Source organism: Nomia melanderi, chromosome 2 (genome assembly GCF_051020985.1).
Source record: "Nomia melanderi isolate GNS246 chromosome 2, iyNomMela1, whole genome shotgun sequence".
In the NCBI taxonomy this organism is placed as follows: Eukaryota; Metazoa; Arthropoda; class Insecta; order Hymenoptera; family Halictidae; genus Nomia; species Nomia melanderi.
In genome coordinates, this window is record NC_135000.1 from 3,412,738 (window position 1) to 3,430,403 (window position 17,666).

Consider the following 17,666-nt stretch of genomic DNA (forward strand, 5'->3'; position numbering starts at 1 on the left):
TTTTTAAAATGTTTTACAATTTGATTAAAAATTCTCCGTTTTCCTTCGTTCATTTAACATTAAGTCAATTCCTTCGTTATCTGATTAATTAATTTTTCGAGTATTGTCTATCCTTTTGTTTGTATTTTCAGTTAGAAATGTTGACCGTTCGACTTGTTTATCTTTATTTTGCAACTAGTTATTTGGCTGGTTACAATAGGTACGTGTTTGTATGGGGAAAGTGCAGGTACTTTCAGTGTTAAATAGAACTATTAAAGTTTCACGTCTCTTCGAACTGTTAGAAATACCAGTTTCACTGCAACGACGTTTCCACTGTTATATTTCGGTTTGCTAAACGAGACAGAAACATTTTTCTTCTCGCGCGAGTAAATATAAAACGTATCGCAGGCGGCGAAACATTTATTCCAGGGTTCATGCAAATGGAGCACTTTAATCTTTACAAAAGTAGGTGAAAGTTGTACGGGGTATTTCTTGAATTGGAGCAAAACCGAGAGAACGGGGAAAGTATAATGTCGTGCATGAGTATTTGGATAATTGATGTGATTTTAGTGAAATTGTTATGTTTTATTGTTATATGATATTATTAATATAGGTATAATTGTAGTTTAATAATATAAATGTTATTTACGTGATTGTTAGTATTTATTGTACACCCCCTGCGGCAGAATGATCTAAGTCCGATTTCGAGGTTCGATGTATGAAATTGAGAGCTACAAATGAATAATAGTTCCATAGTTCCATAGTTCCATAGTTCCATATTTCCATAGTTCCATAGTTCCATAGTTCTGTAGTTTCGTAGTTTCGTAGTTACATAATTATATAGTTATGTAATTCTATAGTTATACGTGTTATATACTACAGTTACAGTTATAGCTTCTATTTTCATTCCTCTTGTTCCTTTCCGTTTTCTTTGTATAGGTATTATATTTATTCTGCTGTATTATACGAGAGAGGAGATATGAATAATAGTTACACTGCGGGTGGTTATGCAAATTCGAGTGTTCGTACGGTGGTCGGGCATTAGTGATATTAAACTCACGCTCGTCTCCCTTAGGAAACTTATGAAAATTCATAAACTTTACTATTCTACTTTGTTTTGTGACACAGTCAGCGTAAGATTTAAAGTAACAAGGATCAATTAGAGTTAAGATATGTTTACAACGTGTCGGAAAACTTTTGCAGTCTAATTGGTGATTTTGTTAACTAACCTTGCTGTAACAGAATTCAGTTCATAAATTTGTATTATTGTTAAGGTCTTATTCACTGACTAAAGTTATATACCAACTTATTTTTATTATCGCAAGACAGTATTCGATTGCCGTTCAATATGAATTTGCAATTATATCTAACTTTATTTTACAATAAAAAGTCGAATCCGTGATAAATGGTTTATGAGGAATTTAATAAATATAAATTAAAAACAAATATTGTTTCTCTCTGATCAATATTTAACAATAAAATTGCAGGTATATTTATCATCGTAACTCATATCCTTTTATAGTCAGTTATTTCCTTTTGTAAGCGAGGTATTAATGAAAAAGTATTATTAACACATTCAACAGTACAAAAATTACGAGGCAAAAGTTCCGTGAAATTCATAACGAAAATTAATAAACACAAAATGTGGAGTACATTACGCAATAAAGCACTTTTTCTTAAATAAAATGTTTCTCATCTTCATCTAAATATCCAATCAAATTTATTTGTATATTTAATCCGGTGTTTAAATATTTAAGTTACTTTCTTAATTAATAATTAAACAATAAATTAATTTCTATTATTCAGTATAAAAAGTCCAGGAAACACAAATTCAAGCCTAAGAGGGCTCATTGAAACGAATTAAATGAAACAAGCGAATTAATTTATTGGAATTCTCGTATTGACAACCGAGTGACTCAGAATAACAATGGTATAACTACTGTTTCTGAGTTCTCGATGAAAAAAAGCATTTGTGAAATGTTCTTGGAATAATTAAATGCCAATATTATAAAGCTATTAATAATATAAATTATTATTGATTATTAACATTAGAAATTTAGTATTAATTGTTATTATTTACAATTATAATTATTCACATGAATAATTGAGTATTAATCATTAACATTTATAGTTACGCACTGTGCGTTTGATAGTTTTAGTGTTAACCCTTTCCGATCGTTGCCGTCACAGTGGCGACATTTAACATTTATTTTCGAAATCGGCATCTTGAATATGGCATGTACTTTTTTCTGAGTACAGTGTTATTTTATGATCGAGAGGTATTGTATTTATTATTCTTTACAGTATTTATATTCAACAAAACACATTAACTTCGGCAAGTTTCTAACATCCATATATTTATTACAAACCACTTATAGAAAAATAACTTTGAATATATATATATTTACTTCGACTAGTTGGTACTGTCACCAGAAAAATGTGCCGATCAAAAAGGGTTAAATCAAGAAACGATACTTGCCATCGGAAAGATCGACTCACCGAAAAAGCAGCAAACGAAGACGACAGTGTAGAGCGTGATGAAGATCACTTTCACGTCGGTCCTGTCGAAGATGTAGTCCTCGATCAAGGACACGTTCTGCAGGAGAGTTTCGTTCCGTATAAAACTCTCGTTGCCGCGGATCTCGTAGAGGATCGCGTCGCGGTGCTCGATCATTCTGGAACAAATCGCGGGAAAGTTCGTTTCATACGGTATCCACTGGCGAACATCCTTCTGCTCTCGTAATTTCATGGAATATCCAGGCTACCTCGCTAACTTCTTTCCACTTTTACCAGCAAAGTGGATTTGCCTCGTCTTCAGTGGCCGCCATATTGGCTGCGTTGCATTCCAACGGGAATCGTGAAATTCCTTTCTTCCGAAACAATAAGGTAGTGAGAAGTCTTGAATTGAAAATGGTTATTTGAGCTGTTTTCTTTTAAAGTGGTATACGTCCATTTTTTCAGCCGTTCTTTTTTGAATGGTATAAAACCACTTTTGGGGAAAAAATGAGTTATAGATATTTTCTTTTTATGTTTATAGTCACAGAATCAATGACATACGATATCCTCATAAATTAATGAAAAGAAGTTCAACTGTGAAATGTTATCGCAGAAATGTTTTCTTTGGAATAAGTCCATTTATAGCTGAACTATTATTGCATAATAAAATTTGACAAGTTTTGTGGTTTTATGAACATTACCCGGATTGATTGTTTGTCGAAAGTGTAAAAAGTAAAGCGTGATAAGTATGGTTTACGAAGAATAGCAAAAGATAGCTCCAGATCGTTTTGTGTGTTTATCGCTAAATTTTACAATCATTTATACGAAAAACAGGACTTTTATTCCCACCCTATCCTACTTTGCAATAATCAATTCTTCGCGAAGCTGAATAAATGGAATGATAATAAATTTCTGTTACGATTACACAAGGGATTTTTATACGATTATTATTATGCGAATGCAAATTTTTCAGAGCATAATTATAAGGTAGAATTACAATTGAAAATGCTTATTTTTCTAATGAACGCTATAATGAACGCTACATTTCAGATGTGTTACTTATTTCTTCTGTTATGTGGATTCTCTGCAATTTTGCATATGAAAATGTACTACGCGAAAATCCGCGGTCTAATAATAACTTGAAAAAGCATTTTTAGGTTACTTTATCAAAAGAACCATGCTGACTCATAATTATAATTGTTAATTAGCACTAGTAGGGAAAATGCTTATTTATATTCAACTCCTCGTTGCACTTGGCATATTGTCAGAACGAAATTAAACATTTGCTGGGAAATATAAATAGAAAGGCAGCAACTTGAATTAAACGGGTTTTTTCTTACAGTATATTCCATTTAAACGAAATACTAATAAATGAAATAAATAAATCCCAAAAATTTTACACCCACGTCGATTAATTAAAGATATAACTCAATAATATCGTACAATAACGTAAAAGTGATCTGGGTATTTAGGAAGTCATAAAATACTGATTCTTAAATTATGAATCTTCATTAAAGGGAGAAATGATAATTTTCATAATGATGGGCCACTTTACAGAGATTGAAATCAAACTGTTCAATTTACTCGCAATATTCCTATTCATTCGTATTCATATTCATTTTCAGTTGATTTTATATCTGACTTGCAAATATAAATGAAATTGTAATTACGTTTATCACAGGTTGAATCACTTCGATTTCTTTTCCATTCTTCATAATTATTATTTCTGAACACGTTCGCGATTAAAAGTTATCTGACTAACAAATTAAATTTTCTATTAACTTCGGAAGAAATTGATAATATCATTGAAGTTTCTCAGATTGTCTATAATACAGTATTCACATGAACAATGTATAAAACTCGTAGTCTAATAACGACAAATCGAAAGACCTGCATTTGCAGCTGCGAACGGGCGTAGAGATTTATTAAAAACGCGAAAATTGATTTATTCCTCGTCTGTAGACGTCGGATTCACAAATAAAGAAGGCCATCGGGTCAAATGTGCCGTGGATCGGCGATGGCGTGAAATATGCGGTAAGAAGGGAATTTAATCACGTCCATATTTGAAGCGCACACCCCTCCCCTGATTTAAATGCTACTTTATGTATACGATTTCGATTTTACACGGTTTTCAAAATAACAGATTTAACATTGAAACTACCAGACGACTCAAAATGACCCATTCCTGATTTCTTCTTTTTGTAATTATTAAGAAGACGACAGATGTGTCTTTGAGAAATTATTCGAGAAATTGATTTAGCAACACACGAACTGACTTGTAAATCAGTTAAAGTTTCAGTAGATGCACTCTCGGAGTTTCTGTAGAGGATTTTCAAAAAGTCAATTTATCTGCTCGGTAGTTTTAGTGTTAAAAATAAACATTCTCGCTGCGCACATACACTGTTGGTCAAAAGTTTAGGCCCTATCGGTCCTATGTTTTATTCTCTGTAGTATAGTTTTGCCAATAAGAATTATTTTGTCGGAACTTCTTTCTGTGTAAAAATGAAGAAATAATTTATAATTATGTTAAAAAATATTAGAAAATAATACATAATATATAGTACAATAATAATACAAAAAAAATGTTTTATTAAATGTACCAAGCTACACAAGTCACTATTAATAACGTAATTAATATAATTTATTATTTATATTTACCAAATGACGCGGACATCATTAATAATGGCCGGTAATTATTCATACAAACTGTATTTATTGTATCAACCGTAACACAAATACACTGTCGGTCAAAATTTGGGACCAATATATTGGTTAAAGGAAAAAGTACTATTTTTTGTAAATAACTTTTTTGGAGAAGTTTTGTGTATGATGAAGGGCATATGTGTATTAGTCAAATATAAAGATATATAATTTTTGTTATTTTATTTTATACATTTATAAGATATATCGTTTTTAATTTGTGACGTCACATAAGTGTTTTCAAACTTTTGACTGGCAGTGTATTTCTATAGTAAATTTTTTATTTCATTCGATTGGTAACACTGGCGTTAAATCTAAAAAAGGGAATTGCCCAGAATTTTTTGAAACGTAATATTCACTGGTTGATAAACAATTATAATTTTTGCAGCGCTTTTATAATTTAATTAAAATTGTATGGTTTCTTAGTCCGACTTTTCGTTCCATTTTTCGTGGATTTTATATTTCTCGTTTCTATGAAATGTTATATTAATGTAACATTTAGTAATCTAATATTTTTATGTTTTTCATGGTATTCCACTTTTATCTTACGTTGAAATAAACGAATTTAATTACGTACGCGACTGAGTTGTTTTACATACAAAAGTCCACGATTTCGATTTACAAGATATTCCGTGGAACTTAGTGAACGATGGTAGGAGTAAATTACACTTTATGCAAATTCGCATTATTCAACCTGTATGGTGAAATTACGTTTAAGACCCTGCAGATGAGTTTGGCCTTCGGTTCATCTAACTGAGACGAAATTTCGGATAATGTTGAAGAGAATTAGCGAGCCATTAGTTCCAGGGTTTATTTAATTTTTGTTCACCTTTTCGGAAAAAAAACCGGTGAGAAATTACGTTGGTGAAAGTAGTGCAGGATTTTTTTCGTAAAAAGCAAAGTTAGACTTACTTAGCATATTTTGCCCATTTTCTGAATACAATACATCTTCCACAGGACGCAAAGTGTTTTACCGGGTACCATTTCTTACAGAAAAATTAAATTTATGAAATAAATGACTTTGTTTCGCTTTTTCCAAGAGAAAACTGCTAGTTTTTGAATGAATATTAATGTTCACCTACCGTTTATATTTTAAATAAATAAAGAATCTTCAAATAACGTTGATTGTGGAGTATTTAGTTGCAAAATGAATTCAAACTCTTCTCACATTGCAACGATGGTTTCAACAATAATTTAAATGTAATAATAATTTTATAAACAATGATTTCCAACCAAATAAGGTTTCATTAGTAATATGATATTTTTTTATCGCAACAATTGCCAATTCATGAAAAAAGAGTTTTCTGTCAGTCCATCTTTAATTTCAACAAAAATGTCTATTAATAAATATAAAATTTTATTTCACCTTGTAACTCGTAATTAAGGAAAAACAGAAAAATTAAAAGAAAAGTTAATTCAAAAACATGTCACGCGTCAGAGTTAAATTTCACGTGAAAATGTGTTAGTGACAATTCAAAGACCCCTTTGGAACGTTTAGAAAGGAGACATTAAAAATAACTGGAAGCAAAACAGGCATTATCCATAAATAAAGTGAACGGCAGCATATGGACTAATTACAGAATGATTTTATATAACTGAAAATCAACAGACGGATTCGCATTAGCAAGCGGGAACACGAATTGAGAACAGCTGCGGCCTGCACGCCATATTTGCTTCCTATTCGAACGGAGAATTCGATTTACTTTTTCATTTGTTTTTCACTGCCAGCCGACCAAACGGAGAGCGTGTAAACTGCCTTTAATCAGCTTACGTTTGATCGAATGAAGTCATTGTAACTCTCCGCTGACGAGAATAACTACGCCGTACTAACAAGACTCGCCGCGGGACGGGTTATAGTTTGGCAACTACTGTGAATTCATACTAATAATTTGACACGTATAGTGTAGAATATATTCCTATTCTTATAAATATAAATATTAGGTTTTATATCTAATAAAAATATTCTTTTACATTACTATTTAATGAAAATTATTTTTATATTCAATATTTAACATAAAAAACATACATTAATATTATTTTAAAGTCATATTGTTAAGTTTATTCCAAAAGTTTAGTTTAAATTTGAAGATATGACTTTTGGCTAGGATTTCAGTGTTTTAGGCAACTGTATGAATTAGTACCAATAAACTGATATGCATAGTGTAATTTTTATTCTTATAAATATAAATAGTAGGTTTTATATTAAAAAAAATATTATTTTACATTATTATTGTAGTATCTAGAATATTTATTGTAGGATGAATGGTTTGTTGTGCGTGCGTAAGGGCGATCAGGTCGTATTGCGACGGACCGGCGCCGGGATGTTTGGAAAATAGTGTGACTGCGTTTAGACAATCTCGAGTGGCTGAAAGAATGCGAGGAAGATTGTCTGGAACTGAGCGACTGAACCGTGAGAAAAGCGTGTACGTGACTGCGTGAATTTGGACTATGGACGAAAAATGCGAGTGAGAAGGGTGCAAGGGTGAGAAAGACAGAGCGAATGGGGGTGTGTGTTAAAAGCGAGTGGAAATGCGTGCACGAGGACATTTTGGTGAGCGACAGCGGAGAGGAACATTTTTGGTGCGAGAGTCGTGTGTTGTATTTTTAAGTGTTGTCCGTATTGTTTTCTTTATCTTATTAAATATATATTGTTTTCCTAATTCTCTTTTTACTGAAGATCCACATTTTCAATATCATCTAATAGTAAACCACCACTATATTATTTAATGAAAATGATTTTTATATTCAATATTTACTATTAACACGTTGAATGCCATGGGGGTCACCGGTGACCCTCAACCAAATCGAATTACTATATTTCACTCAGTTAAACGATGATTATTTGAAAACATTTCTATATTATAAATAATAATAAAAGCAATAATAATAACGCAATTCAATCAAATGATTTTTTTGTCAATCTTAATTCTCGGTTATAATTAGCATGGTGTAATGTTTCTGATGATCAGGTGGTATGTAAGGCAATAAACTCATCATATCATTATGTTTCTCTCTTGTTATTCACCTTGTTGTGTAAAGAGATAACAGAGGAAGAAACCGAAAATAATTAGGAAGTGTCTTCAACTATTGATTAGTAAGAATGGACTTATTATATTAAAAAAAAAACATTGTTGCAATAACATTTTACAGTTAAATTTATTTTAATTAGTGTATGGCAATATACACCATTGGCTGTATTATTATAATTATAAAAAGTAGTCGTCTATGTCTTATTAAAACTTTCATTAATTCATTTTTTTCCAAAAACGGACTTATTTCGCTTTAAGAAGAAACAGTTCAATTTATTTCGAAAGGTTTACGTTAAACTTATTAGTTATGTTGTTAGTTACGTGAGAATTTGCTCATAAACTTTTGATTCGACACCGCTGATAATCAGAATAAACATCGATTTCGAATTAAGGTACACTTCGACGATAGATTTCGCCGATCATCTCGCTCGATGATCGATCGTTGATTTATCTGTCACGTATGCAGGCTTCGTTTACGACACATGTCATCTGTGTATCGCAGAAAAGTTTTTAGCGCACCTATAAGCGCTTTTTCAGGACTCCCACGCGTCGAGTACGAATTTAAATACACTGAGGTTCGTTTAAATGTCACTAAATTCACTTAAATGTCATTGAAATTTTCAAAGCTCATCTCCGCTTTTCTTCCATAATTCAGTCCTCGAGCTCAACAAAGCTTCATTTCAATAGACAAGGATAAAGAATGAATACAATGAAAAGAAAGAAAACAGGCACACTTCAATGAGATGCCACGATTATGAAAAGTAAACATCTAATAAAGAAAATTTCATTTGCAGTAATTTTTGTCTGATTACCATGATTGTAGCATTAACGGATAGTTGAGATTTTTCTGATTAAAACGAACACACACAAGACGTAAATCGGACTAATTTTAACCATTTAAAATTCATAACAAAATTAATATATGAATTTTCGAAATGGATCGAACTAGTCCGATTTGCGTCGTGTTTGGACTCATTTTAATTGGAAGAATCCCAACAATCCACTGGTGTTATTCTATAAAGATAAGGTGAAAATGATTGAACCTGAAATTTTCTATCTTAAAAAATACTGCTCGCTTAAATTTCACTACTAGCTCCTGAGTTTTGTGAAATTTAAATGTAACATTTAATTGTCTACTTTTACATCTCCAATTTCCAAGATATAAACGAACGAACATCAATTTTTCTCAGAACGATGGAACAAATTATACGGTAAATATTCATAAGTCTAGTGGTAAACGCTCTTCGAAGCAGGCAAAATACTCTGTACCTACCATCTTTTTCAAATATTTTTCTGTTTATTTTGGAAACAAGGAGTCCGGATTAAAATGAAAATATACTGTACGGTAGGGCAGAAATATTGCACACAATTATTGCGCGGGAACCGTAAAAAAGTAGGAATATAGACTTTCTTTTCCGCTAAGGAAATTATATAATTCTGGCTCGAGGCACCGTCAGTACATAAGCCTCGACGTCAACGCTTGTTCAATTTTATTTTCCAGTAGAAGAAAGCTATTTTTATAACCAGGAGCATTGTCAGAATAATTCAACATGGAATTTTTAATCCTTTGTACTATCATTTCTGTCATAAATGTGCTTCAGAAAAATACTTTCACGTTAATAATTTATTGGAGAAAAAGCATTTGGTATTTATTCTGTTCACTACATTCGCTTCAAACGTTAACGAATGACAATACAAACAAAATATTTCATTTATGTTTAACAAGAAATAAATCGCATTTAAATTTGTCAAAGGTTCAAATTGTTAAGCAAGGAATGTGACTTTTTGATGTTGAATTTTTTATTTTATTTTTAAAGGTTGTTTTATGGATCCTTATGATTGAGTCGTTTTTTAAAAAGTGGTACAAGTCCATTTATTCATATATTGACATATTTAAAGGTTTTCATTCTTAACAACTAAAAAAGATTGGTAAACACTAATAAATTCGGGTAGCTTTTTTACAACTGTGAACACGTTAAATTTTATTATGTAAAAATAATTAATAAAATTGTTAAAGGGAAGAATCGGTGTTTTTAGCTACAAGTGGACTTTTACCACTTTCAATAATAACAAATTTTGAAAATCATGAACAATTGCAATTTGCAATTTATATTTTAACAGAAGTTGGCTATTTTAAATTGTATTTTTCTAACGTTAAAAATTATAATTGAAATGAAAGCATGTAAGCAAACGGATAATTGACTTTATTAAAGAATATTTCAGTTGTATTAATAAAGAATGAAAAATAAACAACTATGAGAAATAAAATATTTCGGTGAGAAAAGGGCAACTCAATTTTAGTTTCGAGTATGGGAATGTTTATTGTGGATTTAATGAGCTTTCGATCGATAAAATAGGTTAATTAGTATTTGAGATGTATGTATAGATATATATTATACAATAACCGCCGATTGTGACGGTCTTCCAATTACTACTGGCGTAATTGCTCCACAATCTGTAATTATGCGATTCTTCCGTATAGGGGATTTCTACTGTGGGCGATGGATTGCTATCGATAGACACCACTTGAGTAATTGTCGCGGGAAATCTAGATTCACGTAATACGATAATAATAATAAATTAACGCAATACATGGACCACTAAAGAGAAATTTATCTTTACACGAAATTAATTGAAATTCTTAAATTAACAATTAGAAATAGAATATAACGTTTGGAGAATATAACGTGAATAAAATGATTAATGCAAATTAAAGAGTTTTCCGTTAAATATTAATTTACTAATGATTTACTGAGGAATAAGTATTATTTGTATCAATTACTATAAAAGATTATTCAATTGAAATTGCATTTAAACTAGATTTAACTAATAATATTAAATATCAATGATCAAATGACTCAGATCTAAACATTGAATTTAAATAGAATCAATAAGAAATTACTCAATCCAGATCTAATTACATGATACTTATCTGAGAATCCCAAACTAATTTCTATGTAACCGTTCAATGTGAATACTAAATAATCCGAAGCTGTTTCATTCAGACAGAGGAATCTATTAAAAAGCTACTCATTCTACCAGTGATTTGAAAAGCATTTATGTACAAATTTATTTATAAACAAAGACTTTGTTAAGGCTATAATGAACATCTAAAAATGTCACTGTAAAATAGAAGCCTAGAAACGAATAGAATTTCCAAAGAAAAAGAACAAAAAAGGAAAACGAATATTAATAGATTGAGTGCCATGGGGGGCATCAGCGACCCCCGACCAAATCGAATTGATGCACAAGTGCAAGAATAAAAATATAATTCAATCAAATGATTTAATATAATATTTTTTCCATTTCGTGCATTTTGCTGTACGAAATCGTGCAGCATTCAATGTGTTAAGAAACACTTTGTGTAAAATGAATCGTGGCTACTAATTGGAATGCTTTAACTCTCTGATTGAGTACCTTAATTTCTCACTGAATCTCTTTATCGGCTAATTAGTCACCGGCGACCCCCGACCAAATCGAATTATTATAATTCAGTCAATTGAACGACGATTATTTGCAAACATTTTTACATTATAAATAATGCTACCTAATATGGTGACATTCAGCTAGATGATCGTGCAATAATAATAATACGAGTCAATCAAGTGATTTAATATAATAGTTCTTTCATTTCGTGTATTTTGCTGTAGGAAATCGTGTAGCATTCAATGTGTTAAAAAATTCTTTGTGTAAAATGCATCGTGGCTACTGATTGGAATGTTTTAACTCTCTTTCTGATTGAATACTTTAAATTCTCATTGAGTGCCTTGATCGACTAATTAATTGGTAAGACGATTCGCGGCGAGATCCAATTCCACGATTGAAAATGAAATTTCCTATCTCGACAGGAGAAAAGTGAGACGGTTATCCGATCATTATCATCTGAGTAAGACCGTTATTAATAATAGGGAACCTGACGGGAACTCCGGCAAAACAATTCATAAATTTTCTCGAGTGTTTCATCGAAATCCCCTGTCCCGAAAATGGAAGATTGATGCATAAGAAACACATTCAAACACATTTTCGTTGAAACACATTTCCTGTGCCTCGTCGAACAGTGAATAATAAAACGGGCAAACATATACGAAATGCATTGCAACAGGCAGAAACCATTAAAATTCCTTAACCAACTGAATCTGTCTCTGTTGATTGCTGACAGATTAGTGTATTAGAGCTAATCTGTGCATTAGCAATTCAATTAATTGGTAATAACTATAATTGTATGTTTAGAACACTTTAGTGTTAGTTTAGAGTTAATTGAATTATTATTTGGTTTGATGAAGTATAACAGTAATATAAATTGTAATAATATTATTATAATATTGTAACAATATTAACTCATTATAACGACTGCTATAAATTTTATATTATATTGCATTTCATGTTTATAATAATATTATACATTTTATTATATTGAATTATTATAATAAGATTATTATGAAATAATAATATTAGTAAAACGTAATACAAAATTGATGAGGATTATTATTATATGATGTAATTTATATATTTAAATGTTCTTTTACACAGCGTAACTGCTGTGTAATTTGAATCTAATTTTCATAGTTGTAGTCAATAGTAATGGCACACTGCTTCATTGAATTTTTCTCTCTGTTTCCAACCCTTAGAAACGATTTACACTTTCTCCTTTGTTTATCGTGGGATCGTAATGGCGACGTAATCAAGAGGCAAAAAGTTATTTATCTCTGGTTAGATAGGAAAAATGCATGCAGAAGAAAATGATACGAAGACAGAAGTGACAAATGGCACAGGCAACAAAGACAAATGAAAGGAATCGCGTGAACTTTAACGGAAGAAAAATGATGTTGGAAATTCTTTCTATCAGTAAATAATGGGGTGAAGTTTAAATCTGTAACAATTAGAGTGCTTTTAATACGTTTGTCGTCATTGCTATTTTTGAAAAAATTTTTACGTGTGCAATATTTTATTAAGTACAGATTATTTTCTAAAGGAAATATTGATAAAATATAATTAAAAGAATTCTTGGGTTATTAAATATTGTATCGTATGTCATAACTTTAAATATTCACAAAATTGAATAGCAAATATTTACAAAAATGGAGGTATTTGCAATTTTGATAAATTTTTAATGTTTATAATAATTAATTAATATTTAACACCATTCATATTTAATCAGTTTCAATCAGAGGTTGCAGTTTATTAAAGAGTTATTTATGATGAGCAATTATTTAAAATTAAAACACTTAATAAATCGTACTTAATTAAAAGTTTTTATGATAGTTTCTAATTAAAATCTATACTTGTATTTGTTACTGTTTGCAAACAATACAGCCAACTATCCTACAGAATTTTAATTCTGAGAAAATATAAATAAATATTGGAAAACTGAACTTCTGTTTGTTTAATTCGTGGCACGGTTCATGAAACAGGGAAAAAGCAGGGATTTCGAATGAATTGAAAAGTGAACAGTTATTTATCCAGAAAAGTGATGGGATAATTTTGAGAAACTTTATAACTGTTATAATTGGAATGTCGGAGCGAGAAAAATATTCACTTATTTTCTGCAAAGTACCTGCGACCGTTGATTGATTAAATGAAATTCAGAAAAAGTGTTCATAAGTGGCAAGGAACGTCGACGTAAATCTAACGGAAAAGCTGTGAGAGGAGTTTGCTTAAGAAAGTGAGACAAGAAGTGTCCAAAATAATAGCGAACCATTTTTTTGAGATGAAACTTTAATGAATTTTTAATAACTCTGATAAGATTCTAGATAAACTATGATCACAACGTAAAACATTAAAAAAGGAATTAAATTTTCGGAAACATTCTAATCATTCCAATAATGTGTTTATATCATTACGAAATTTCAAATGTTTTTTGATTTTTGATTTGGAAATTTTTGTGTCGATTAACCCTTTAGATTCGATTTATGATTAATGAAGTTACACGTGTACATATGATAGAAATATGTTCTTATAGAGTAATAGTACATGTATGCAATATTTTATTATAATTCAAAATCTAAAAGTCATTTTCAAAAAAGTTTAGAATTAATACGTTCAAACAGCATAATAAAAATATCTGAAAAAACAATTTAATGAAAGATAATAAAAAAAGTGTAATAAAATAGTAACATTGTAAAGTGTAAGTAATAGTAATAGGAATAATAAAAGAAAGTAAATAGTATTATACCAAAAGTAATAAAAAAGTGGTCAGTACCATTTCAGAGAAATATATACAGTACAAACAAATTTCATAGCACGATTTCATACGAGAAGTTTTCTATAACTGCACAAAACGGAAATAAACAAAAAAATGTCTGTCCAAAGTGAAAAAAATAAAACGTCTCTCTCGTATGTGACGCTAGTTCATAACTTTGTTCGTATTTGAGTCGTTTGTACGACCCTTTTTGGTATCACGATTAGAATTCTTTTACAGGAAAAAAAATTGCATATTAAACTTCAATTTCAACTTAAACTTCATTTAAACATCAATTGATTTAAACAGCAAAATGTGTTTTGTTCGTATTATTCTGTAATTTCAAAAAATAAGAAAGAACCTATAAACCAACCTAATACTTTACGAATGCACAAGGTATCCCATTTTAATCTACAATCACAATTATCTGCAAAGTTATCTGTTATTTCAGAGAAACATTCAATTTTAAGTTTGCTTTTACAAATATAACATAGCATTAAGTATAATTCAATATTTTCACTATTATTTCATAAATTCGTGCAATTACTCTTGCACCCATCAACCCATCAAGTCATCTACACCCAAAATCCATAAAAGAAAATACACCAGTCACGTCTCCTAAATAATCCCTAAGTCCAAAAATAATTGCACCAATGCATTCACTAACAATTGTACCCACTGTATTCCAACTAATAAAATATTCACAGTTCTCCCTGGAGAAGAATTCTAAAGGCTCTGTATTTCTCATTGAAATAAAAAATAAGATTCCCACCCTAATCTATTCAGCCCTGGAGGATCAGAAGGTCCGCGAATATTTTTCCTGGTGTCTGGGGAGAGGTATCGCGATAAATAAATAAATAACGCCGACCGCTGGAAAGTTCTTACCTGGACATCTGTTCGCTCGGGAAATCCACTTCCGGCGCAGGCATCGCGTCTATTTCAACTTTCCCACGGCGAGCAGCCTCGCCTCCCGTATGAAACCGTTTGCGGAGGAAACGTCCCTCTTCCACCCATTTGTTTGCACAATGTTTCTCATTTCGTCCGCCCCTTGAATTTGCAACCACCCCCACCACTGTCCCTCTAACGAACGCACGCACGCACACGAGGACAGACCGGATCACAATTGCATCCTTCCGCAGGAAAGGAAAACAACGAAATGTGGTAAGTACTTGTGTATTATAAGGACTACCCTTGCTTTTCAGAAATAAAATATTAACCCTTCGCAGTCGAATACCACCATAATGGCGACTTCGAACTTTGATATCTAAATTGGACAGCTGCAAATGAATTATTTCATTACTCGAATAATGAGAGATTGATGTGTGGTCTTCGTTTGTGTTTTGTGGAAAAGGTTTTCAAGTATTTTACAGATTTTCTTTAGGGTAAAGGGTTAATAATGATAGTAATAATAATGGTGATGGCAATGATAATAGAAAGTTCATAATAATAATAATGAAATTTTACATTAATAATAAAAATTTAGCAATAATAATAATAATAATAATAATGATGATTTCAATAATTTCTTAGGAAGTTAGGAAAGGAACTCGTACTGATATAATAAAGGAAAATAAAATAAATGATAATAATATTAAATCGATGAGTACATCCCATTAACCGTAGAAATGAAAGAAATATAGGAAGAAGAACGAATGAAAATAATACTGATAGTTATATTAGCAACGGAAGTCACATCGGAATCCTTGGTAGAAAGTATTTAAAAAATGGGAATTAACCTAAATATTGTCAAAACAAACAATGAATGTTCTGAAGTTCGGCGCGGGCTTTTGAATATTTGTAACATAATAATAATAGTAATAATAATGATCATAATGATAATAAAAATAAGAAGATAAAGAAGAAGAAGAAGAAAATACAATAGAATATCCTATAATGCGATTAAAATATTGCCTGTTACAAGGTTTAATTAAGTTGGTATTAACAAATTGTTGACCGGCAATTTTACGGAGAAGTTATCTCATGTCACTGGTTATCATTCCATAATTAAATATGAAAATGAAACAATCTAAATGAACTTCAATGTACTTTATTTGTACATAATGAATTGAAATTAAACTTTGGACATACCCTTTAGATAACTTTTAATATTTTATTTTTGTAATATTCTACGTTGTCCTGCGTTTCAAACATTGAAGTATCTAATGCATGTGTAAACACGAGTTAACTCGTGACCGGTCAACCATGCGTTAACGCTAAAACTACCGAGCAGTTAAATTGATTTTTTGAAATTTCTCTATACAAACTTCAAGAGTGAATCTATTGGGACTTTACTTGATTTTCAATTCACTTTTATTGCTTTATTAATTACCCAGAGGAACGTGTGTTGTCATTTTAATAATTGCAAAAAGAAGAGATTAGTAATGAGCCATTTTGACCCGTGTGGTAGTTTTAGTGTTACGTTCGTCCTTTGTTTAAATCAGTTTCTAATGGAAGATCTCATTTTTACACTTATTTTTCGACGATATTTTAAATCGCATTATAGGGGAGTCCTACTGTATTAAAAATGTGTTGTAATATTAAATAAATACTAACCCAAATCTAACTCAAATGTTTGACCAACGCGACCTTAACCAGTTAGCTGTTCTTGACGAGTATACTCGTTACGAATAAAAAGCAGTTAGAATTTGCTGTTTAAATTAAAATTTTAGTGAAAACTAAACTATATTCATAAACAAGATGTTTTGAATACTTGGAAGCTACAACGAAATAAAACAGACAAATAAGAAGATGTAAATAATTAGTATAAAAAATACTCTATGTAGTGTACATTGTTACAACAATAATATTCAGAAAAAATCAAGATATCGGTGGTCGACTTGCGAAGTGCTGTCATTCATTGTATCTTGCTGTACTCAGTATCATTTCACAACAGCAGATTAAAGTAATCACTTTTCTAAGTAATTAATCTTTCCTGAATTTTTTTCTTTCAAATGCGAACTATGTATGTTTGACTTGAGCAAATGAATGAATGTTATTAATAAAATTAAAAAGTAGAACAATCATTTCATTACAATCTAATTCTATATTATAACGACTACACGTACTCTATGTTTGACGAGTATATTCGTCACTGTTTCTTTTTACGATACATTTTAGGTACATACTTTTCAAACAGATCGCAGTAGCTAACTGACTAAATAATGTAACACGAAGCAGTCACGTTTAGCACAATACACGAACAATAACGATAATGCAACTCGACTAAACGATTTGATTATCTTTAGGCATTGTGCACATTTTGCTCCGTGAATACTGATTTCCGT

General features: G+C 30.8%; 1 protein-coding gene across 3 annotated transcripts in view; it reads right to left on the minus strand.

The window, feature by feature from the left end:
* Positions 1 to 17,666, minus strand: part of LOC116425953 (trissin receptor-like) — a 56,420-nt gene that overhangs the window by 17,409 nt on the left and 21,345 nt on the right. Inside the window, exons 2-4 of one of the 3 annotated variants that reach the window (XM_076374598.1) lie at positions 15,268 to 15,659; positions 2,745 to 2,849; positions 2,479 to 2,654 (exon numbers count right to left, since the gene is read on the minus strand). In XM_076374598.1, the coding sequence (XP_076230713.1) occupies positions 2,479 to 2,654; positions 2,745 to 2,849; positions 15,268 to 15,311 (325 nt within the window). In that variant the 5' untranslated portion in view covers positions 15,312 to 15,659. Of the gene's footprint in view, positions 1 to 2,478; positions 2,655 to 2,744; positions 2,888 to 15,267; positions 15,660 to 17,666 lie in introns of those variants that run through there. The other 2 variants (XR_004234808.2, XR_013001498.1) reach the window with 2 other exon arrangements.